The sequence below is a fragment of the Salvia miltiorrhiza genome, chromosome 1 (genome assembly GCF_028751815.1).
Source record: "Salvia miltiorrhiza cultivar Shanhuang (shh) chromosome 1, IMPLAD_Smil_shh, whole genome shotgun sequence".
In the NCBI taxonomy this organism is placed as follows: domain Eukaryota; kingdom Viridiplantae; phylum Streptophyta; class Magnoliopsida; order Lamiales; family Lamiaceae; genus Salvia; species Salvia miltiorrhiza.
This window is the reverse complement of record NC_080387.1, coordinates 23125523-23151945: the sequence shown is the minus strand read 5'-3', so window position 1 is coordinate 23151945 and position 26423 is coordinate 23125523. Positions and strand designations below refer to the sequence as shown.

The 26423-nt window shown below is 38.2% G+C and overlaps 1 protein-coding gene across 1 annotated transcript; it reads left to right on the top strand.

The window, feature by feature from the left end:
* The first annotated feature begins 21892 nt into the window (after positions 1-21892).
* LOC131007055 (argininosuccinate lyase, chloroplastic) lies at positions 21893-26207 on the top strand. The gene is made up of 7 exons (XM_057934203.1): positions 21893-22282; positions 22354-22617; positions 22889-23005; positions 23857-24005; positions 24680-24971; positions 25151-25315; positions 25755-26207. The coding sequence occupies exons 1-7, from the start codon at positions 21989-21991 to the stop codon at positions 26004-26006; spliced, it is 1533 nt and encodes a 510-aa protein (XP_057790186.1). The 5' UTR covers positions 21893-21988; the 3' UTR covers positions 26007-26207.
* Positions 26208-26423: the final 216 nt, after the last annotated feature.

Here is a 26423-nt window from a genome sequence, read left to right as displayed (position 1 = left end):
ATCGATGTTGATCTTGTCTTCCCGCCACCTATCATGCGCTATATTCGATGGCTACTCAGAGAGAAGGTGGATTTGTTGTTAGGCCATCATTACTAGATGATACTTTGAAAGTAGCAATGAAAATGGATACAGACGCAGATGCATTGGCCTTCACAATCAGAATTGAAGAAGTGCAAAAACCAGTCTCTGCCGATGTTACGATAGTCGATGATATTGACAGCGATTCAGAGGAGTTGGACGAGGATTACCTTGCCAAAAACTATGAAATTATGCATAAAAAAATGTGTAGTTGTTCTTGAAGTAAACAGATCTTTATCTACGCAGCTGAATGAGGTAACAAAAGAAATGGATGAGCTCAAAGATCTCTCTGAAAGTCTCAAAAAGGATATTGTCGTTCTTCAACAAACCATGAAACTAAAGATTGGTGAATTGGAACATCATCAGAAACTTGTGAAGATGATGAACACAACTACTGATAAACTTGAATAAATTCTAGAAAGTGGCCAAAATTTTGAAAATAAAAATGGAATAGGATTTCTAAAGAAAGAGTGGATCCCCTAAGCTAATACTCTCAAGCCCGATGTTGTCATTCCAAAAGAGAAAAATCGAAAAACAACACAGAATTATCATAACCCAGCTGCATACATAAATCTTCCTTCAAGAATGAACAACTTTCAATCTTTTGTTCCTGTTTGTCATTATTGTGATCGTTGTGGTCATATCCGACCTCGTTGCAAATTTTATCTTGATGATAGAAGAAAGATGGTGGATACAAGAATTTATTAGTCAAATAAAGTTCCTATTACTAGAGAATGCGGCAAGGAGGGCATTGATTATTCTAGAGAAAATATCGATCAACCTCTTCCGAATAGATCATCTGCTAGTACGTGCATCCTATCTGTCACTACTGTGATAAGCCAAGTCATATTAGATCAGATTGCAGATCTTATCATAGGGATAAACGGGGAAAGAAAATAAGAAAAATTCAGAAAAAAATGAGTACAAAAGCTGATACATATTCATGAGAATGTTAAGATAGAAGGAGAAATCACATCGGAACATGATGCCACTGTTGTTGATATGAATGAAATTGTTTCTTTTGTTGGTATTTTAGATTCCAAGCATGGTAAAAGAGCTTTTAATTTGTTGGAGGAAAGTACTCATGTATCAGCATATGTTCGTTCTGCAGAAGCTACTGCGCCAGCATGTGTTCCAATAACTGTTACAGAAGTCACTCCCCTCGTTGTTCATAGGACACTTGATTTTGTCGTTAAGGTTTTACTCCAAAATATGTTCTTTCATAAGAGCACGTCTATCTCTTGTTAGAGATTAGTTTTGAGCAGCTGATATATAGATGAGGATGCAGAAGTTGGTACGGATGCGGAGATAGAAACTGGTACAAATGAGGATACATATGATGGTTCAGATGATAACACAGATGATGGTACTGTCTATGCTTGCTTGCTTTTGTTGTCATTGGCCTGTTGTTCTTGTTGATTAGCTCTTTGATATTGTTGAGGGAGAGTTGTCCTTGATCATTGACAAAAAATGGGAGAATATGGATTGTTGGTTGAGCGGGAGTTGGTGCTGCATTAAGGGGGAGTTTGGCTTATCTCATTGCTTGATTTGAGATTTTGGTGATCTAGTTTATTCATGAGTTGTGAGCTTATTTTGTCTACATCAACGACAAAGGGGGAGATTGTTAGAGTATCTTTCTATACTCTACTTTGATTGTCATTATGTAGACAACGGTGTGTAGCTGCGAATGTTCTTCATTAAGTTAAAACTGTCTGCTTTAGTTTTCTAAGTGGCAACAGAGACGTTTGAGAGCCTTCAACTTGCGAAGTTTTGTAGATTTCTTGGAGTTATCTTTTGCGTGATTTATGGATAAGCATGAGCTCGATTCTACAGAGTATATGGAGTATTATTGGTCAATTATTACAAATAGACTCCAACTTAATCTATGAGTCTTATTCAATGAATGAAATTGAGGTTTATTATAAAAGAAAAGAAAAAATAGCATCCATTGAAAGCAAAATGACGCAGACTCCGGGCACGAAACTCAAAAGGAGATCGTAAAAGTAAAGAAGATTAAAAGACAACAAATCAATACATAATATCAGGATAATCATCAATTTCCTCCGACCAACGTCCATGGACAATATTATTCATTGCACGCATACTAGGACTATTGCAAAGGTCAACCACAAAGTCCCTCGGCTTGTAACCCATTTCACCCGCATTCCTGAGGCGACTTTTTATGCCACCTTCCGGAGCTGCCTGCACAGGCTCCCTTCCTATGCCCTTTCCCGAGCCCTTTGTACGGCTACGTCCTCGCTTTGGCTCCGAGAGAATCTGCATCCCCTGATTAACCTGCTCCTCTAACCGTCTAATACGACTCGCAATATCCTCTAGAGCAGTAGTGGACTGCCTATCACCGGAGCTCGATCCAAAACCAACCTCTTGCTGATCAACCGACTGCTGAATAGTCGAAGAAGTAACTTGCTGAATTGCTAATCCTTCCACCCCAGCTGCATAAACAATCTGCATACTGGTCTCATTCGAATCAATCATCGTAGCCTTCACTTGCTGCAAAACTTTCTCAGGATGTGCTGCACCATGCCCAATCTCGATCTCTGGCTCTTCCGCCACTATTTCCTCATCCAACACTTTCCTCATCAAGAACACTAAATGTGTTAGACTCGGGAAGAATTTTGTCCTTAGGAAATATAGTATGCGCAACTTTTGCTTGCCATGAAGGCGTCGAAACCGCAACTTTAGTAGGCTTCTGCCCCACATCAGGTATAGCTCCCGTCTTTCTAGTAATTGCCTTTGCTTTGTCAGCTGGCAAAGGTCGACACTTGTCCGTCGAATGACCAGTAATCTTACAATGAAAGCAGAAAAAAAAACATCGTCTCAACACCAAACTCAATATAAAAAGAGTTATTACCATCATCAATGTAGTTACAGTTCAAAATCGGGCGAGCCATGTCCATTTCAACAAGAATTCGAGCGAAATGCCCAACTTCAGCGTTAACCAATGAGTGATCAATGCGAATAGGATGTCCCAACGCTCTTCCAATTCCCACGATCACCTCAGGGTTCCAGAATTCCCAAGGCAGATAATATATACAAACCCATATTTGAGCTAATAACGATGATTCTTTGTATGTGTCAAAGTAACGAACCCATTCACGGAGACGGATATGGCCAGAAGACAACTCCAAAATCGAATTATTTTTAACTCTAAGCTTATCTTCCAACGTCGAGAATTTCACCGTTAAATAACCCTTCGCCATAGGGACGAACTTGCAATTGCAGCAATCTTAGATACTCTGTCATTCACGAGTAAACTCCACAAACGGACGCAACTTGCATCCCTTACGAAGTACAAGACGACCAATGAGGGCACGTTGCTTGAAATCGTCCAGTTGATCCTGAGAAGTAGGAGGAACCGACAACGTAACAATGTCTCCCTCTCAGTGGGATTCAGCTCACGGAACCGGTGAGCCGGAACATCGGGCTTCTTTACCAGATTAAGTTATACAGCCGCTGCATAATTAGCAGCTGTGGTAGTAACAACCATGGCAGCGGCCACGTTTTCCACAGTATTTCCATGATTAGGCGGCAACGTATCAACCTGCAGCGAATTGATGGATTTCGGAGCAACCTTGTTCTCCACGGTATCAGCAGCGTGTAGAACCGGCGATGTAGTATTCGCCTCCGGCGAAGCCAGACGACTAGAGGGAGAGGACACAACAGAAGACGTCGCGGAGGCCTCTGCGTTAGGGATCGACGACTTACCTATAGGAGAGCGAGCCAGGTGAGGATCAAAGTTTGACGAGACCGTCGGGAGTTTGAGGATCTGGAGCGGTCTCCGGCGGGCATCATCGGACACAGCGGCGGCTAGGATTGGAAACTAGGGTTAGAAAACTTCATCCTTAGAGAGAAACCTGCGTTTCCTCATAAATATTTGATGTTGACTGCACGATATGCTTCTGCTTTTATAGAGTTTCCCATATAATGACGATGAAGAGGAAGAGCAGAGGTTGTTGCGTTTTTATCACTCTCTTTATATTTTTCAGAGTATTTTCGTGCATTACTCCAGAGCATACATTGTGTGCGTGTGTGGTCTAGTAACCTTTTCAGTATTCATAATAATTTGAGACACGTGTAAAATGTGTGTATAATTACTAGTAACATTTTTTAGCATGAGCCTAGCTAAGGTTGTGCATGGCGAGAAAGAACAACATGAATACCCGATAGAAGTGATTGGTAAGGCGCTGCATGATGCGTATTTAACAGCAAAACCAACGTATGCGGCTGAACAGTTATTGGGTGTCAAGCTTGGAAAGAAGAAATAGGAGAAGCCAAGGTTGGGGGTGCTATAATGTTGATGTTGATGCACTTGTTCTCAAAGAGACGAAGGCATTTGGAGCTGGTATTATCATCAGGGACCATGAACATGGACGGATTAAGAATTTTTTTTATTATGGGGGCATAAAATAATTCTAAGGGTGTGATTGTTTTTTATCCATCTAAATAGAGGAATAATATAAATTTATATCACTTGAATTGGAGATCACATTTTTTATATCTTGTTTGTTTGAATAATAATATAGTTATCCACTCACTCCTCATAAGGTTTTCTTAGGTATAAAATTATTCATTTTTTCAAGGGAAAATGTGCTGCCCGAAAATTAATACTATCTACCCAATTTTTTTATTACGTAAAAATAAACGAGGTATAAGGTGGTAAATGAATCTTATTATTTCCTTATACCACAAAGCAAATACACCCTAAATATAAAATACATTTAAAAAAAGTTACTACATAATAATCCAAGTCTATTGAGAATTGGGAGTTTAAAGATTTACTTATTTATAATATATTTTAGTTATATATATATATATATATATATATATAATAAAAAAAATTAAAAAGTTGTGGGGGCACGTGCGTCTGTCTCTGACCATGACAATCGTGTCCATGTCACGACTGCTTGGTGGAAGATGGCACCAATGTCGACGGTCATGATGGGAAAGGTTATGGCTATGATTTAAGGCATTATGGTGAGTACGGAGCATGGCATTGCACCTATAGAGATTTTCATTGATTCTATTCTTGTTGTTCAGTTACATTGTATTTTCAATCCACTTTCATTTATTTTCTTCCTTAGATTGTATTGTTTCACTTTACATTTATCTTATATTGTTTCACTTACATGTCAGGAAGATATTTTTCAATTGTACAACAGAAGCAATTTTTTTTCAACCAGTAAGATATTTTATACTCCCTCCGTCCACGAAATGAGTACTCATATTTCCTTTTTCGTCCATCCACGAAATGAGTACTCATTTCCCTTTTTGGCAAGTGTACCCCACAAAACTCTTTAATTAATACACTATAAAAGGTGGGACCCTTATTCTATTAACACTACACTCAATACATTTCTTAAAACTCGTGCCGTCCACAAATGGGTACTCATTTCGTGGACGGAGGGAGTATAAGATTTTTTTTTTGTAATACACTTTTATCTTAAGTGCTCCCACATGTCCCGGGTGGAGTAATTTTTAATTGCATAGAAGATAATGAAATAGATCACAGAGAAGCAACAAATTTCTATTTTTTTTATTTTTATTATTGCGATTTTGAAATGCATTGATGAATGCATCTTGAGACTATTACTACACAATACTATGTGGTATTATATAAAACTACACAAGTTTCCAAAATTGTGTAAAAAAAATACCCATTTTTTGAAATCTCTACATCCTATATCTTTTCACATTATTTAATAATATATTGTGTACCATGCGTGTGCTTCTGTTTGCGGTAATCTAACTTCAATTTTTCATGAATTTCTCGCGTTTCAAAATTCAATGCAAATTGCGTGAATTGAATTATTTTTAGAGGTAATATATGGGACTAACCAATTTTCTATTGTAAATTTAAAAAATAGCATATGAGATAAATTTTTAAAAAATTGGTCATTTTTTGTATAAAAATACAAAATTACACCTAACATAAAAAAATACAAAATTGGCCACTCTACTTTTATCCCTCCCTCACACCATCCTCTACTTCATTCTCTCTCTCTCTCTCATACACCGAACATGAGAAACCTGACGCCAAACAACAGTCCACTCCATGCACAACCAAACTAGACCAAGCAACTAGGTGTAACTTCTGTTTGTATTTAATTCCAATTCTACTGTGTGTTTAGAGTTCAAGGAGCAAGGTTCAAGCTCTACCAATTTTTGTAAATATAGCTTGCCTGGGTGCTTGTGTACGTAAGAGAATTAGGTGTTTGTATGTTGTCTTTTTTTGTGTGAAAATGATGTGATTAATTATTGTGTAAAGAAATTTATTAATTTCACCTTAACAATGTTGGTGTTGGGTTTTTGCATTTTTTGATCGATCAACAATTTTGAAATTTGACTTATGTCTAAAACGACAATCTGATAAGCAAGCATCTTTGAGCAATGATTTTTCTTGTATTTCTTTTTAAACCGATCTATGAATTGACAATTTAATGTTCTTGAATTCATAATCAGATCTAGGAATCCACAACTTAATGTTCTTGAATTCACAACCAGATTTATGAATTCACAACTTAATTTCTTAAATTCACAATTAAAGCTAGAATTCACAACCAACTCGATGAATTCACAACTGAATCGTTAGTATTGGTTGTGAATTCGAGTTTAAAAGCTCGAATTCACAACCAGTTGTTTTGGTTGTTAATTCGAGTGTTAAAACTTGAATTCACAACCAATTGGATGAATTCACAACTAAGTTGATAGTGTTAGTTGTGAATTCAAGTTTTAAAGCTCGAATTTACGACCAACTCTATTGCTAGTTGTGAATTCAAGTAGACATGAATTTGAATTTTAAAGTTTGAATTCACTACTAACACTGTTTCTAGTTGTGAATTCATGCTTTAAAACTTGAATTCAAGACTAATAATATTTATAGTTGTGAATTCACGCTTTAAAACTTGAATTCACGACGAACACTATTTTTAGTTGTGAATTCAAACTTTATAACTCAAATTCAGGACTACTTGAATTCACAACTAAAATGAATGTTGGTTGTGCATTCGACTGGGTGGGAATGCACAAATAATGTTTAAAATTTTGAAACAATATACTCACATGACCATTTTGAAGATGCAAACACAATATTTGGCCACTAATTGAAAAAAACACAAATTTTGGTCATTTTTTAATGTTTTCGGACTGTTTTGCCCTTAAATAAGGCGGACCGAATTCGGATTTGCGCGCGGGTTAGGCACATATGGCACTATTAGTGCCATATGTGCCAACCGAAAAAAAATAAAAAAAATCTAATTATATGGCACTAATATTGCCATAATGGCACTAATAGTGCCATTAGTGCCATATACTCAGTGTTGCACGAATGATACTTATGGTCATATTAGTGCCATTAGTGTCATACGATTGGCACTTATGGTCATTTTCGTGCTATTAATGCATTTTGAACACTTCCCCGTAAGGTTTAGATTATCCATTTAGAGTTTAGATTATTCATTTAGGGTTTAGATTCTCCATTTAATGTGTTGTACGAATGGTACTGATGGCCATATTAGTGTCATTCGTGACATATGCTTAGATTTTTTTTTCGGTTGGCACCAATATCAAGCGACTTTCCTTTTCTTTAGTCGATTGAGTGTCTGTTGGAAATTTTTTCCAGAACCTTATAAAGAGTTCCTTGCGCTCCTGTATAAATTTTTCTTCTTTCTCTATTTCAGAGAAAAGTTGGTGTAGTCTGAATTCTACAGCCATTGTTTGTTTTAGAAATCTCTTTGAGTGTAAGGATTGAGAAAGAAGAGTTTTCTGGCAAATGGAAGTTCTTGTTGATTCTCTATTTATACTGTGGATAGTCAAATTTTTAGAGCAAGCGCGAATTGGATGATTCAACAAACAATTCATCAGTTGTTCAATCATGCTATTTTTCTGATTCAACTTACTCTTCTCAGGAAGCTCCTAATCTCACTGGCAGTTGAATCATGTCATTTAGGTGATTGATTCCACTTACTTACATCAGTGCATGTAATACGAATACTAACATCACCGGAAGGAAGTTGTACTATTTTGTATGACGGTTTCGAGCTGTTAATGAGTTCCTGAGCTCTTTGTTGCTGTTTCTAAATCGGTATGTAGGCGAAGAATAGAATCCTTCGTTGCTGGATTCAAGGTTTGGTAATAGTGCCATATGTGCCTAATCCGCGCGTAAACTCGAATTCGACCCGAATCCGGTCCACCCTAATTAAGTGCAAAATAGTATTTACACGCAAAAAATGGCCAAAATTTATGTTTTTTTCAACTAGTGGCCAAATATTGTGTTTCCTTCTTCAAAATGGCTATATCACGAGCGCTCTCTAAATTTTTTATATGCAAGGATAAAATAGTAAGTGTGGCCAATTTTTAATTTTTTTTATCTTAGTGGCCAATTTTTAAATTTACTATTTTAAAGTGGCTATTTTCAAAATCCATTCTTATTTTTTTTACGTAAAATATGTTTAAAATTTTCGATTTTATAAATGTTATTTGGGAATTTGTTTGCTTTAATATAGATATGAGGATATATAGTTTGTGGTAATTGAACTTCAATTTTGTGTGAATTTGTTGCACAAATTTCACAATTCAATGCGTGAATTTCAAACTTTGCGTGATTTTTATTTTGTGTGGAATTTATATTTGAGATATGAAAATTTATTTTGCGTGAATTGTCAAAATTCTAAAGTTTGTGTGAAATATTATGTTTTTTTGCTTGCATTAGGTTTTTTGTGTGGAAAAATTTTTACATGCAAAAACCTGCAATATTTCATGCAAACTTTCGATTTTTGACATTTCAACAATGGGAATTATGCTAAAATTAGCAAAAATATATTTCACCAAAAAATGGGAATTTAGACATCTCAAATATAAATTATGAATTACGCATGCCAGAAATGAGAATTATGTTAAAATTAGCAAAAATATAATTCACCAAACATAATAACCAAGTTCAGCAACAATAAAAAGTACATGACAATAAATAATACTCCCTCAGTTCCGTAAGAGTGTATTACACAAGGGATGATACGAGTTTTAAGAAAAAAAAATTGGTAGATAAAGTGTTAAGTGGAAATGAGTGGTTGTGGTTGAATTGGTTGTGGAGTTATGTAGAAATGAGTGGTTGTGGTTAAAAAGAGAAAATGGGGTCATGTCCCAAAATGGAAGTGATACACTTTTATGGGACGGACGAAAAATGAAAAATGTGATACATTCTTACGGGACGAAGGGGAGTATAATTTTGCATATAATCTCAAAAAAGTTTATAGAGTAAATTTGAGAAAAACTTGGTATTTGATCTCTTTTATTCGTTAAACAAACAAAATATTTGAACTCCAAGAAAACTTCCTTCCAAATTGTTTTGTTTCGTATGTTGAAGACAAAACAAGGATATCTCTTTTGTTGCCTATGTTTCACACATATTTTGTTGTGTTTCATTTCATCCTCCACTACAATATATCATCAAATTTTCTTAATTTAGCCTTGAATTGAGTGTACCTTATTGACACTGACAATTCATTCACAAGGGAATAGAATCTATGTACTAATATATTCACGGGCTAAATAAAAAAGTTATATGCAATATTCATTTAATCAATTATTCATTTCTTTTCTTACGCTTCCCATCAAACTAAATTTATCAAAATTTCAACAAATTAACGCAATAAATTTGCGCTAAAATCGGTATATAATCACAAAAAAAATGCAATTCCAAAAATTCAAAAATTGCGTAATTTGGGAAGTTTTTCAAAATTGTGAATTGTGAATTGGCACAATTCACGCAAAATTGCGCGAATGATAAAATTTTACGGCAAATTAGTCCAATCTATGATTGTATTTGCGCAAATATAATGCAAATTTTGATTAAATGCCCCCAATGAATTTAGTTGTCACTATACTATACACGTTGAATTCAAAAATGATTAATCAATATGCCAATCATCATTACTTTATATGACATAAACAAAGCTTCTCGGTACCAATGGAATATTAAAAAATTACAAAGATTATAGGATGTAGCAAACCAAAAAAGTAGATATCAATATAATACGATTAAGGATTCCTGCACTCTCCTTAATTCAAGGTCCCACATGGCGTGTCTAAGAATTCAATATTTAAAATCTCTGCAATTTTAGAGCTTTTAGCTTTAAAATATATATCATACGTGGCAAATCAATTCCACATGTAATTTTATTTTACATTTAATATTTCAATAAACAATTATTCAAGAATCAAAATTCACATCTCACTCCACATCTGCAAACTACCGGTCACCACCTTATTCTCACCCCATCGCCGCCGCCCCTGAAACTCCAGCGAAAGCTGCCGCTGGCAAGCCACAGCCACGGCTTCTGTCTCGACCCCCACTCCATCTCTCAGCCCCTAATCTCTCTCCTCACTCACAAAGAAGCTGTTGGGAACTTAATGAAATATACTATCCCTAGTTTTGATGATACCAAAACTATCTTGTCCCTTCTAAAATAGACTAGAAGTTTTTCGAACTCAAGTGTTAGAGTTCATACTTTTTGTTGTCTGAAGACTGAAGAATGAAGACCACAACTGAGGAAAGCTGGAAAAGACAAGTCAAAATACAACAATCTTTGACTGAATGAGAGCTTCACTGAACCATCAGTGAAGATTAATGCTTTGATGCAGACCAAAGCAATCAGCGGACTGATACTCCTGACAAGTATCAGTTAACATTCTTCATCGGACTGATACCCTAAAGATAGCATTAAATGCTTCTGCAGCCGCATTAAATGCAGATATTTTGGAGATCGTCCTTTCTCTGCAAATAGTTCCTATTTGATGCAACATGTTTTAGAGGCACCCTACCGAATGTACTATGGCACGCCGTTCTTCACCAACAACAGAAATCTCAAAGATTGCGGACTCAGCCAGATTCAAATCTACTCTCACAACGGCAGAAACCTTGAAGACCATCTCTCCAACGGATCTATTCAAGACTTCACCTATAAATAGAGCTCGAGGAACAACTACAATCTTTCACCGATTCAAATACACAAGCTGAAACTCTGCCAAAATTGCAACTCAGCCTTCTACTGCTATAAGAAGTTTGAATCGAAGAAGAGAATCATCAAAGCTCAAATCAGTTTACTGTTTACACACATTCTCATAGTTCTTAGGCAACCCTTGTATACCCAAAGCCTAAGATTTTGATTACTTGAGAACCAACTCTCAGTAATCCTAGTTGGAAGAATCCAAATCCCTTTTCAACCGTAGCGAAAAGCCCTTTTCAACCGTAGCGAAAAGAGAGTTGGAGTGGTTGTTGTTAAGTACCGGTCTAAAACTAAACAGATTCGGTTACCTTGGCACCTAGAAAGCCAAGAGGGAGTTCAGCTTAAAGATTTCGACTCCAAAGACCTTAGTGTTTCGCTGTGTGGACACGAAAGTGTAAGGGCGCACTAAGTGTAAAATCCAACCAAGAGTGGTGTTGGTAGGTTTGCTGTGCACCTCAAGCATTACCCGGAGTGATTGTCAGATTGATCATCTAACCGTGGAGTCGGAACTTTGTTTCTGAATCACGTAAAAATTCTTGTGTCTTTTACTGCTTTCAGTTATTGTATTTTCTGTGATGCTGCTTCTATCTACTGAAACTGACTAACTGAAAAGTGTAACCAAGAATTTTATTTGTGTCACTCCTTTTAAAGGCTAATTAAACTAAGTTTATTTTCCGCTGCGCGTGTTATCCATTTAACTGAACAATCTTTGGATAATCAATAAAGCTGATAACACCACTGTTTTCGTTAAAAGTTTGTCTGAAGCCTTTTCTGGACAAAAGTTATCTGATTGACTCGGATAACTTGTCACCCACTGATTGTTTCATCAGTATCAGTCAATAGCCTTTTCTTTAGAAAACTGATAATTCAATGTTTTATTAAATCAACTTTTTGAAAAGATTTACCCTTCAGGTGTATTCTCCCCCTCCCAATACACTTGTTCAAAGACCCTTCGGGACCCAACAATTGGTATCAGAGCAGGTTGTTCGCAAGAACAAGCTGCTTTGACCCGGTTCTACTGAACTAGACCCTTTTAAGAGGGTTTTTAAAACTTTCTAAGTCTTTCTCTTCTCAACGTGCTTTGTGCTTTTTATCATGGCTACTAACCCTGGCAGTACATCATTCATTCCAATATTCTCGGTGGAGAATTACAACATATGGAAGTTCCGAGTCAGGAGCTACCTCATTGCCCACCACTACAGAATGTGGGAAGTCATCACCGATGGTCCAATCATCATCTGTACAATAGAGAAGATAGTCCCCTTGGACACGACAAAGGATCCGTATGACGAAGTTAGGATCAAGCCAAAGTCAGATTACACTACAGAAGAAATGAAGCATGATGAGCTGGATAACCACACCAAAAACATCATCTCCGGCATCGTACCAGATAAACATATCGCCAAGTTGATGAAATGTGATACAGTAAGAGAGATGTGGGAAACGCTAAAAAGATGTGCATCGGATCAGAAGAAATACTGGAGAACAAACTGTCAATCGCCTGTTAGAAATTTGATTCATTCAAAATGCAGAAGAATGAATAAGTCGAAGAAATGGAGTACAAATTTAATCAACTGCTAAACTAGATTTAGTCAATGTCAAAAGATAAGTACAATCAACAAGACATCAATCTCAAAGTCATTCGTGCTCTTCTATCTGGAGATTGGCAAATGTATGCAGTTACTCACCAGCACAAACTTGGATTCAACCATCTACCCACTGAAAAATTATTCTATGAACTCAAAGCCAATGAGTTTGACATCAACAAGAACAAAACAGGCGGATCTGATGAAGACATCCCTACATCATCAAAGGGTGTTGCACTGAAGGCTTCAACAAAGGAGAACAAGAAACAGTCGAATGAGTCGACTGAACTAAAGCCGGAAGACTTCCTCAGTCAGTATGCTTTACTGACTGAAAGATTCAACAGAATGGAGTCCAAGTTCCGCAAAGGGAACTACAAAGGAAATGAGGGAGAGCACAAATCCAGAAACTCCACCGAAAGGAGTGAAGAGAAGAGATTATCCACTTCCAACTTTAGAGATGTTGAATGTTTGCAATGCTTGAAGAAGGGACACTTCAGGACAGACTGCCCTGATCTTTCACCAGAAGAACGCAAAACGCTTCAAGACAAAAGGGTCGGAAGTGGTCAAGAAGACGATCAATGTTGGTTGGAGACATTGAAGACTCTAGATCAACATCAGCGTCATCCTTCAGCAACTCTACAAGCTTAGATTATGAGAGTCAAGCACTCATGGCGAAGGACACCGAAAGCGTGGCTGACAACTCTGGAAACAGCTACGACAACGGATTAAATGGGCCTGAGGTAAACTCTCAATCCAAAACTCTTAATACTGATAACTCCTTCATGATTACAGGAGAATACTTAGAATCTAGAGACGCTTCAACCAATGAAGTTGACGAGTTTGATCAGCTCATGACTGATCATCAAAAGTTGAGAATACTATTCGAGAAACTCCTGCTTCAGAATCAGAAATTGGAAAGAGATACCAGTGAAGATCAGTCAAAGAAAGAGATAATCAGAGTATACTATCCGGATGAGAACTGTCTCAATGATCTGATCAAGGAAAATACTTAACTGAAGACTAAGCTTCAGAAATCAGCAGTGGAATGCGAGAGAGACTCACATGAAATCAAGAGGCTCAACTACAAATTGGAGCAAACAGCTAAGCAATGCATGAAAGAATATCCAATGATGAGCAACTATCCATCAAAAGCTTTGGTGGAGAATATTGGAGAAAAAATCACAACTGCTAATAAAGGAAAAACAATCATGATCCGGGAAAACACAAAACCATCCGACGATGACACTCCAAAAGAACCCAAGAATCATGACAGAGAAGAAGATCAGAAAATGGAGATAATGATGAATCAGAATGTTCATCCTCCTCAAAACTACAGACGATCAAAGGAGGCGCCCAATCAGCTCGCCCTAATAAGGAGACTGGAAAGCCGATTTCAGTCAAAGTATGGAGAAGGATCCTCCAAACTGAAACAACAACAACCTGCTGGAGCAAGGAAACAACCTCTCCCTCATCAGTCAAGAAGGAAGTTCAGGAGCAATCAGAAGTTGAAACCTGTTCAATTTAGGAAGGAACAACAACCATGGAGACAAGAAAATAATGAGTCCAGTCATGGACAGTCTCAACCTCAACATCATATGACTGGACCCCATCAGTCTCAATACAGACAACTCTAACCTTTTGCTAGACACCATCAGTCAAGACCAACTCCAGTATCTCAACGGAGATATACATCTGATCAAAGGAGACCTCCAGTATACACAAGACCTGACTTCTATAAGAAGGATGATTCAAAGAAGAAAAAGGGTCAACCTAGGAAAGCTCATGTACAAACTAAAGTATCGACCACCACAGCCAACCGATCAGTCAACCGCAAAAAGGCAGCAACACGATCAGTGATGAAGCAGATCTGGGTTTCTAAGGGAACAATTTTTAACACTCTAGGACCCAAACATTGATTGGGCACCTAAAATACTTCTTCCTTGCAGGGCAAAACCAAAAAACACAAAAAGAAGGAAAAGGTCAGAGCTCCAATCAAAACTTGGATTCTGGACAGTGGCTGTTCGACGCACATGACAGGGTTTAAAGAATATCTTACTCAATATGTTGAGAAAGCTGGATCAAAAGTTGCCTTCGGAGACAACTCAACTGGTGAAACAAAAGGATATGGTGTACTCATCATGGGTAACGCCAATATCAACATGTCAGCTATGTTTCTGGACTAAAAGGATATGGTGTACTCATCATAGTATCCAATGATGTAGATGTGAAATAAACTCACAAATAAATCTGTAGAGGATATAACAGTACTTTGTGACGTAACGTTCGGTAGAAGGTTTTCCCCAATCATTAGCCTTGATTTGCAGCTTAACATGAACAACTCGACCAACTGTGGGAAAAATGGATACCATTATTTAAGAAACATAATAAAATGTAATACCTAAATTTAATTGACTTACTTCTTCGGGAAATGAAAAATTCAGCCTAAGAATGTCATGAAAAAAAGTCTTCTTGTATTTGGCGTTACTTTCAGTGATGATGACGTACTCTTCTCCTCCATTCATGTACTGCATAGATTTATCCACCACTTTTTTAGGAAGAAGACATGGCTCTCCAGTTGCTAGATTGGGGGAATCTAGCAATCGAGAGGGAAATCTTTGACGTTCACTCCTTCGGGGCATCGCTGGTGTTTGGAAATGATTGAACAATAAATTTTGGAGGCCCTCAGTGGTCACAACACCCAACCCGGACCTCAGTCCCTTAACAAATCAAACAAAATAAAATTGTAAGTATAAATATATATGAAGATTGAAATGCTTGCAAAAAAAAATTGAACTAGTACCTGTGCCACATGCTCCATATATCCCGGATCAAAATTGTAATCAGATGGATTTTAAAGAGAAAAACGTGGTTGCTCCTGATCAAAACTAGATGTGCTTCCATACTCATGCACATAATATTGATGTGGCACCTACAGTGGCTCATCATCATGAGGTGACATATCATGGGCCACTGGACCACCATCGTCGGGTTGGCCATCATCAGAATTTCTGGTCTCTGGTTTAGACGTACAACGAGGGGCATGAGAATATACACCCTAGGGTGTACAGACTTACAGCCGAAAAACCCCTTCAAATCCTCCAAAAAATCCTTCATTGCCCTCTTCACTCGACTCCCCATATCATCGTTATGCCTTCTCATTCGGATCTCCTGTTTTTCTCCCATCCTAGTGACAATGCCTTCTAAATATTCACGGTCTCGTCCTCGGAGCACGTGATCTCCACTACTAGATGATGATGTGGTAGGTGGAGGTCGACTACGCTTATCTCGAGACGTCGTCGCCCTCGTCCTCCTTTCCTCTTATCTCCTCGGCAGTTCATGCTCCTGAACGCGTATATCCTGTGCAGGTCGCCGGGGAAATTGCCTACCCTCTCTCAACTAGTTCATCGGTCGCTCATAGTGAACACCAATGGGCACGGGCACGGGCATGACTATCGTAGCATAATAATGGGTCGTCATCTCATAATTGTCGAGCTGGATCGCCAATATATGATGCGGTTATAATAAAAAAAACAAACAAACATTCAAAAAAATTGATAATTATACCGCCGGATAAATTGATAATACCGCCGGAGTAGTTCAAAATACCTTCGTGAAAATTATAGAATACGTCCAGCCGGTATTCGGATCTGCTCTGGCGGTGTTATCAATTTATACGACAGTATTCTAAACTATTCAATACGGTATTCTCAAGCATAACATTGAATTTATAATGAAATAAGTACCTCTTGCTCGAATAGGAGGCATAAATTCGACACAGTGGGCCTACTTCGAAACTTCTGCCTCAAACACTTGGGGTGTGCACCGCCATCCAAGTGCGTACCAACTGCAGTACCCAACTCGGGTATGATCTCCAGGGACCATACATGTAATATGCCCACACCGGCCCGTACAATTTATACCTGTCGTGTGTACTACTGTTATTCACATACTGACATAATAGCTAGGGATGGCAATCTACCCGCGGGTAACGGATATCCGCGAAAACCCGAACCTATTAGGGTGGGTTTGGATACCATTTGATATCCACGGATAGTTTCGTGGTTGCAATTCACTATCCATTTAGTTCGTGGGTATGGGTTTGGATACTTACTATCCATACCCACGAAAACCGTTTACCCGCGAAAAATACCCGCCAATTACCCGTCAAATATTCACAAAAAATTCCATAAAATATGGGCTTTGAATATATATTTTGAGATTATTGGCTAGCATATTATATCTTAAAATAAGCCCAAACAGAAACTGAACTAAGGCCCAAATTCTAATAGTCTAATTTAAATTTGAATTTTGTTGAGCAATTATAGAATTTTGTTGGATTTTATATTTTAGGTGATGAATTTTAATTTAAACATTGTTCTTTGTGGATTTCAACATATGGATTTGAATTGTGTTGATTTTTTTCTATTAAATTTGTTGTAAATTTATATTTAAATTTTGTTTCGTGAGTATCCGGCGGATAGTAGGTGGCGGGTATCCGGCGGATAGTGGGTATCCGCCGAATAACGGGTGACGGATACCTGCCGGATAGCGGGTTCATGGATACCCGACGGGTAGTGGGTATCCGCGGGTAGCGGGTTTGGATACCATTTGATATCCATGGATAGTTTCGTGGTTAAAAACCACTATCCATTTAGTTCGTGGGTATGAGTATGGATAGTCACTATCCGTACCCGTCGTACCCGATTGCCATCCCTAATAATAGCTGATACGTATAAGCTGCCCATGGAAATTGGGCAAATGCATCAAGATCATTCACCAAAGCCCAAACCCAGTCATCCACGTTCTTATCAGACTCATACCCTAGTAGCATGCCATACAGTACTATCACGTGTGCCACACGTAATAGTAAACTCTCATCCTGATCATCAATATCATAATTCTCGAAAAGGTCAATGAGAGTGTCCACCTTAACAGTCCTCTGCCCACAACAAAATTTTCTGAACACTTAAACATTCCGGAGATCGTGGTGTGCCATTGTATCAAAGTCAGTTTCTCCAAAATTCAGCCCTGTAACAAGAGCATAATCCCTCTCTGAAAAGTTTAACCTAGTCCCGTTAATAAAAAACCACAATCCATTATCATTTGACCGGATTTGGTGAGAAACTACATGGTGAAGAACCATAGTACACTTTGACCCCGGATTCCAATCTAATAAGTGTCCGAAACAACCACCCCAAAATCTGTCTACCAACGGTTGACCACCTTTCCCATTCAATACCTTCCTAACCATTTTCAAGTATTTAGTCTTGTAATATGTACCAACATGTGAAGCCACATTAATTGTACTCGGCCTCAAATAAATAGGATCCTCCTATAATTTAAAAATAAAAATCATTAAAAACAAATTATAAATAATATTAAAACACAAACTTTATTGATATAAAAAGGCAAAACCCATCTAATCTAGGCAAAGCATTTTATGAGCTAGCAAATACAACCATTTTCCCTTCTTATATATTGATGAGGAGTAATATGTGCAGAGTAGGGAAAGAATACAAATCAGAGGAATCGACCCCATTGGCGGGACGAATATGGCAGAGGAGATACGCTCGCCAGAGAAGTCAATTCCATCAGAGAAGTCACCACCATCAGAGAAGTCATCCCCCTCAGAGAAGTCACCATCGTCAGAGAAGTCACCATCATCAGAGAAGTCAATTCCATCAGAGAAGTCACCATCGTCAGAGAAGTCCTCCATGCCAGATAAGTCATCCAGGTTAGAGAAGTCCTCCACGCCAGAGAAGTCATCCACGTCAGAGAAGTCCTTCATGCCAGAGAAGTCATCCGTGCCAGAGAGATCGCCTCTTTCAAAAGGATCGCCAAAGACGCGGAGGATTTTCCCGCGTGAAGATGAAATTCCTGATATACCCTTCAATCACGTCAAACGCATGCACTAGCATCGATTTTACCTTTTTACCCTCAATTGTAATCTATAAATAGGTCTCGTGCTCGTGTATTACATTTTTTACGCTATCATTTGCTCTCGAATACTACAGTTATATTTTGCTCTCGATTCTCCGATTGTTACTTCATCCTTTCCGATCAACTTTACTAGGTATAGTTTACGCTTTTCATTCCGTAGTTTAGGTGTTGGTTTCGTTAAATACCATATATATAATCTATTTTTCCAATCTGTACAATATTCTTTCATGAAAAATACAACACATTATCTTGTCAAGTCAGTTTTGCTTTTTATAAACCAACATGCCAATTTCTCCAATCATAGTTATTTTTTTTATTTTTTATTTTTGTAAGTATTATTATTTAGCTTATTTATACAGCTAACCCCTAGACCTCTTTTTTAACATATAACTATTTATACAATAAGGTTGTTTAAGACAATTTATATCATCAATTAACTCGAGAGCTGATATTGAATTAAACATAATTTATTGTAATAATTATTAAACATATATACAACAATGAAAATATTTTATCTCCTCTAAAAACTAAAACATTCATCTTTCATATCACATTCCAATATTAATTCTTAAATAATGAACACGTTACAAGGTATTATTCTCAAGGAATTCTCAAGGTACGCTAAAAAATCAAAGTGCAAGGACTCTTATATATGTTTTTCCATATAAAAACGTACAAGGTATTCTCAAAGAAAAAGACAAATACCACCGGGAATGAGTTAAATACTGCCGGAAAAACTGAATATACCATCGACAAACTTAACATACCGCAGGAAAAGTTCAAAATACCGCCTGAAAAACTTAAAATACCATCGATCGATATTCTCAAATATTGTGATGGTATAGTAAAAAAATCACGACAGTATTTTCAATTTTCAACGACGGTAATCTAATTATTTACGGCGGTATTAATCTTTAGTCCGGTGATATTCTCTTCTACGTCTGAGAGTTGGTAGGAAAATAACTAAAATCGACTAACTAATAATACCTCTTGTGGTGCATCCATGACGGAATGGAGAGAGGCGAGAGAGAAGCTGACGAGATTTCAGGCGGTAGCTGATAGTTCGCCGGTAGAAAGCCGAGAGGGAGTTAGAGAACATTCACCGAAAAAACGAAGCCGGCGAGACAGAGGCTGAGTTCGTTCAGAGCCTGAATTTTTTGAGAGGCGAGATGGAAACGGCGAGAGCCTGAGTTCAGTGGAGAGAGGGAGACGACGAGGCGAGAGGAAGACGACGAGAGGCGAAAGGGAGACGGCGAGAGGCGAGAGGGAGATGGCGAAGACGGCGAGGCAAAGGGAGACGGCGAGAGGCGACAGGGAGATGACGAGATCGAGGCGGAGATGGCGAAGACGGCGAGGCGAAGGGAGACGACGAGAGGTTTCAGACGCTTGCGGCGGTATTTTTTTGGAACCTCCTTTGTCTACTTGCAGCGGCGGTAATTGAGAAATATCTCCAAACCCTACTTGTAGATGGGTCAAATGGAAAGAAACAAGAAAATGTTGCGTTTTGAATTTAATGCTAGGTAGGTGAAGGAATAAATTCTGTTATCTTACACACACCCACCACTTTTCAGATTGTCATTTTCAAAAGAAATAGTATAAAATTGAAATGGGTATAGAGTGGAGGATTTTCAAAAAGTGGGTAAAAGTTTTAAATATTCGGGTAGTTTTGTATATTGCCACTATTTTAAAAGTATGAATTTTTTGATCTAATTTAATTTCTCAAATATAATTTATCTTTCAATTTATTTTTAGAAAAGAGAAGAGAATGATTTATCATTTTGTAATTTGCAAACTACTCCTTTCATCCATGAAACATCTTTTAAAGAGGGAATAGACATATATTTTTAAGATTTTTTTATTTTTTATTTTTTTTGTTTTATATATTTAATGAGTGAAGAATGAATTGCATAAATTAGAAAAAGTGATGATAATAAATTAAATTATTTTTGAAAATGATGAACTCATTAATGACAATGCGTTGAAATTATAAAATTGATAGTTGATGAAATTATTAAAAAAAATGTAGTAAGAAAATGGGGTTATTGCCATAAAATACATCAAGTTTGCTAATTTTCTGGTTTATATCATGAGCTTTTTTTTTGGCAAAAAAATACATGAATTTATAATTGATTCTTAAATATCCCACCATTTATAATTTTGCCCAAATTAATCTGAGGTGGCTGCCGGCATTCCCAACGTGGCTGCCGGAATTGCCAATGTGGCGGCCAAATCACACACACACACACACACCTCTCTCTCTCAGACACACACACAAACACACGCACACACCCACTGCGCCGCACGCACACGCACGGCCCCTCCCCCTTCTTCCTTCTCCGCGCGACGGCAGCGTCGTCGCCGCCGCCGCCACCGCCACCCTCTCATCCATTAACCATCCCATGTCTCTCTCTCTCACCGCCTCTCTCTCTCTCTCTCTCTCTCACACACACACAGACACACGCAGAGCCGCCGCCCTCCTCCCTTTCCCCGGCGTCGTCAGCCGCAGAAACCACCCACCGCCGCTCTGCAACGCGGCCTCCCTCTTCAAATCGCCACCTTCAAATCGCGGCCTTCCTCTACAAATGGCGATTTCCGAAATCGCGCCCTAGGCCACCCCAAATCACGGCACCCGTCTGCAAATCGCGCCCTAGGCCACCTAAATCGCGGCCTCCGAGATCGTGCCCTAGGTTGAAGGGGATAATTATGGTGAAAGGGAAGAGACATCATCCGTCCACGCCGCTCAAAGGCGACGGTGGATTTGATGGAGCAGAGTGAGAGATCGAGAAGAAGGGGAGGGGGTTGTTGTGAGGAAGAAGAAAGAGGGGTAGGGGTAGCGCAGTCGCCTTCTTCTCGCGGCCGCGGCGGTGACCGATGATGGATTCAGGATGGCGGCGGTCCTGGAGGATGGGTTTGGGAGGTGGTGGTTGACGGGTTTGGGGAAGGGGAGGGGGTTCAGGCCGTCAGGGTGTTTGGGGTAGGCGACGGGTTTGGGGAAGAAGGGGAGGGGGGGTCAGGGTGTTTGGGGTAAGGTAGGTGATTTTTAATGCCACATAAGCCACCTAAATGCCACATCTATGCCACATAAGCCACCTAAATGCCACATAAGTTTCGATTTTTGTCGGAGTCACTCGCCGTGGGATATTTAAGAATCAATCATAATTTCATGAATTTTTTGGCCAAAAAAAAAATTCATGATATAAATTAAAAAATTGACAAACTTGATGTATTTTACGGCAATAACCCCTAAGAAAATATTCATGAATGCACGAAAATAGAAAATTAAGAAAAGCGTTTAGTATAGTGACGACGGAGCAAGAAAACATTCGACTAAACCCCGACACCCCATTTGCCCTATTTACAATGATGGAGTCGCTCTTGTTTCCCGCCGCCGAAGCCCTCCCATTTCTCTCCAAACCCTTCTCCGCCGCCCCCATTCTCAGAGCCCCAACTCCCACGCCCTCCATTCCCCGCCGCACATTCTCCGCCGCCGCCATCCAGATGAGCTCCAAGGAGGCCAAGCTCTGGGGCGGCCGCTTCGAGGACAGCGTCACCGACGCCGTCGAGAAATTCACCGAGTCAATCTCATTCGATAAAGCCCTCTACAAGCACGACATTTTGGGCAGCCGCGCCCACGCCTCAATGCTTGCTCGTCAGGTACTCATTTTTGCTTTTAACAGTATGCGTATTCGCTGTTGATCGCGCCTTTGCTATTGTTGTTGTTGTAGGGATTGATTTCCGACGATGATAGGGACAAAATCTTAGACGGTCTTGATGTGATTAAGGGGCAAATTGAGAGGGGAGAGTTCGTGTGGAGGACTGATCGAGAGGATGTGCATATGAACATCGAAGCTGCTCTTACCGACTTGGTTGGCGAGCCCGCCAAGAAGCTTCACACAGCACGCAGTAGGAATGATCAAGTTTGCACCGATTTTCGCCTCTGGTGTCGGGACGCTGCTGATGCAATTGTTTTAAGAATAAGGAAACTTCAGGTAGTTTTTAGTAGTATCTTGTTCTGTTTCTTACTTGGCCTCTGATTTTCTCTGGATTTTTTTCAAAATGAACGGATTGTGGCTTTGGTGTGTTCGGGAATACTGATGATATCGAGTCTCAATTCAATGCATCTCTTCTTACGTGGAATCAAAGTGTTGTTTAACATGTCTGATGTTTCATGATTCTCTGCCAAGTTTGTAGCATTCTTCATATCCATGCTGATTTTCTTGTCTTGTTCTTACTTAGACATTTGTTTTGTGCATTCTACAGGCTGCTTTGGTGAAATTGGCTTTGAAGAATGAGAATCTCATAGTTCCAGGGTACACTCATATGCAGAGGGCACAACCTGTTCTTCTGCCGCATCTTCTTTTGGCATACGTTGAGCCAGTTAGTTGATTCAACCGTACTATAATATGATGAGCTTTCTGGTTATTACTTGTGTATAAATATGGTCAAGGAAGAAGAGTATATGGTGTGGTGGGGTTAGACTTAGACAACAACATCAAAGTCATAAAAAATTTCAATTAGTTTAATGGATATCCTAGATGTCTTACCTAAGCAAACTCATCAATTCTGTGACTTGTGTATGTATGCCTGATTTTGGTTATACTGTTTGGGAGCTTCATAGCTGCACTGCTTTCATTATTCAAAAGAAGACTTAAATTTGTCTAAAGTTTGGTCCTTGTTAGGTTATGCTGTATTACTGTTCTTTCTTCAGATAGTCTTATTATTTTGACTATATAAAATGTCAGTTTTTTTAAAGAAACTATATAAAATGTCTTTTGCAAATTCTAGTAGTCTTTGTAAGGTGGAATCACATATTTTTCACTGCCTGCTTTTGTTCTCGTGTTCATGATATATACTATATAGTATGAATTGAAATGCTTTGCGTCTATCCGAAGTTAAATTTTTGTGTATAGGCTCGTGGGTGAGAGGACCAGCTATTCATTTTCTTATACTAGAGTCTAGAGATACTTCAAAGAGTTGATGAGGTCTAGTCAGTGGCAAAACTGAGAAACCAATCTCTCTCTTGCAAGAGGTCATTGGTTCAAGTCCCACCGGCATGTGGGTTGTATTTCTATTTTATTGTACTTGCTTGGTTATTGGTTTGGTTATAGTCTAGCTTGGTTAATTCTTTGCAATATATATTCAATTTCATGATATGATATGTATCCTGTATCTCAAAAAAAATAAAAAAAGATCAAGTGCATAATAAGTGGATCAATCATGTATTGTAGCTTGAACGTGATGCACTACGTTTACTGGATTGCCGTGCAAGACTTAATTTTTGTCCCCTGGGCGCTTGTGCATTAGCTGGAACTGGCTTGCCCATCGATAGATTTATGACTTCCGAAGCTCTTGGTTTCACAGCCCCCATGAGAAACAGGTGGGAGAGAGTCTTTGCATGGAATGCGTGTTTTTCTTTTTCCGTTCTAAAGCTAATTCAGAATCTTTGAATTGTTTTTCAAATGTTGATATTGTAGTAGCATAGGAAGGATTTGGCAGATATAGGCCGTGTTTCCATGTCCATTTTACTATACAATGACTTGGTTTGAGTTATGACTAAGTTATTGTTGATAATTCCATATATTCGTCTAGGTAATTTTTATTTATTATTATTATTATTATTATTATTATTATTATTATTATTATTATTATTATTATTATTATTATTATTATTATTACTTCCTCCGTCCACTAATTCAAGGCCTACTTTCCTTTTTGGTCCGTCCACCAACTCAAGGCCTATCTATTTTTAGTAAGTTTTTATTCATATTTTAATTGGTTGGTCCCAACAATCAATACACTTTTTCTCCACTCAACTAATAAATAATACAATTTGTGGGTCCCTTTCTCCACTCAATCAATAAACAATACATTTTGTGGGTCCCTTTCTCCACTCAACTAATAAAAATACACATTTTCTTAAAACCCGTGTTTTTTCATGTAGGCCTTGAATTAGTGGACGGAGGGAGTATTATTTGTTTTTTTCTGTTGCTCTAGGCCCCCATGTTGATTTTTTTGCTTTCTCTTATTTTTGGTAACATTTATATGAAACAGCATTGATGCAGTTTCAGATCGAGATTTTGTGTTGGAGTTCCTTTCTGCAAACTCCATTACAGCTGTCCACCTTTCTCGTCTTGGTGAAGAATGGGTGTTATGGGCATCAGAAGAATTTGGCTTTATCATTCCTAGTGACTCTGTTTCAACTGGAAGCAGTATAATGCCTCAGAAAAAGAACCCAGACCCAATGGAACTCGTCCGAGGGAAATCTGCTAGGGTTATAGGGGACCTGGTTTCACTTCTTGTGCTGTGCAAGGGTCTTCCTCATGCATACAATCGGGATTTACAGGTTAAATCCAATATAAATGACATTTTTTGAATTGAGCTGCTCGTGGCTCTAGCTAGTGTTGGTGCATGTCTAACAATGTTTAATATAACATTAGTGTACAAAACGATGCCCGGTGTGCCTCTCAAGTTCACACTTATGTTGTTTTGCATAGGAACTCATTATTTTGTCTTCTCGAACAGGAAGACAAAGAACCTGTATTTGACAGTGTCAAAACAATAATGGGAATGCTCGAAGTGTCTGCAGAATTTGCTGAAAATATAACTTTCAATCAGGACAGGATAAGGAGTGCTCTACCAGCTGGTCACCTTGATGCTACAACACTTGCAGACTACCTTGTCAAAAAGGTATATCCCGTTGCAAAACCACACTCTATATTCATTCACACAGTATGTAATTGTCACTGCTGTAAACATAGTGCTGTTTTCACATAGAAGTATTTCTATCAATGGGGCATAAGAATTAATTAAGATAGCAAGTCTATGTTGCTGGCATCATAATATCAACTAGTCAAACACAAAACTGCAGTCTGGATGTGGATCAGAAATAGGGCTTTTTTCCTTAATAAAGAGACAAATTCAAAGTGAACAACTGAAAACACAATTATGCCCTTTGACTGTGCTATATACGAATGCTGTTAATAATGCATGACTATCAGATTGAGAGGCACCATTGTATATTTTGTTGTTGAAAGCGCTCTCTTCTGCCAAGAACCTGACAATGTAAATATCATAAAATGTTCGTTGGCTAGTCGTAGCTAATGGCAGAACACGGTGCTCTGTACAGGGAATACCATTCAGAACTTCTCATGATATAGTTGGAAGATCTGTTGCATTCTGTGTTTCAAGAAACTGCCGACTTGAAGACCTGAGCCTCGATGAGCTCAGGAGCATAAGCCCGACATTTGACAAGGATGTGTACGAGTATCTTGGAGTCGAGAAAGCAATACAAAATTTCAGTTCGTATGGCTCAACAGGCTCGGAATGTGTATCCAAGCAGCTAGATTATTGGATTGCTAAGTTAGAATTAAGTAGGTAAAGGAGAGGCTTGAATTCGGGTTTATGAACTATTTTTGTTTTTGTATTCTATTTCTATCAGAACATATCTTGTAAGCCTATAATAAACGGGACAAAACGCATTTTGATGAATTGTTGAACTGAATCTTGGTACTACGCTCAGTAGAAAAGCTATAGTGACATCTATATAATAATATAATAAAAGAGGAATTTCTTCCCTTCATTTTCTCTCTTTTCTGCCACTAATTTTTCCATTATTTGTTCATTCTTCTTCTATATTTTAATGTTTTTCTAAACATCGTCAAATTTGATTCATGAAAAAATATTTAATATGCATCTTTAATTTAATATAATATAAAAATCATCAAAAATGAATTTTAAGTGAATAAATTAAGAAAAATTTTACATTTAAAATATTTTATTTTCTATTTCTTCATTA

Coding starts and splice junctions, on each gene's coding strand:
- LOC131007055 (XM_057934203.1), top strand. CDS start 21,989: ATGATGGAGTCGCTCTTGTTTCCCGCCGCCGAAGCCCTCCCATTTCTC. Junction 22,283..22,353: donor CCTCAATGCTTGCTCGTCAG/GTACTCATTTTT, acceptor TTGTTGTTGTAG/GGATTGATTTCCGACGATGA. Junction 23,006..23,856: donor TTTTGGCATACGTTGAGCCA/GTTAGTTGATTC, acceptor CATGTATTGTAG/CTTGAACGTGATGCACTACG.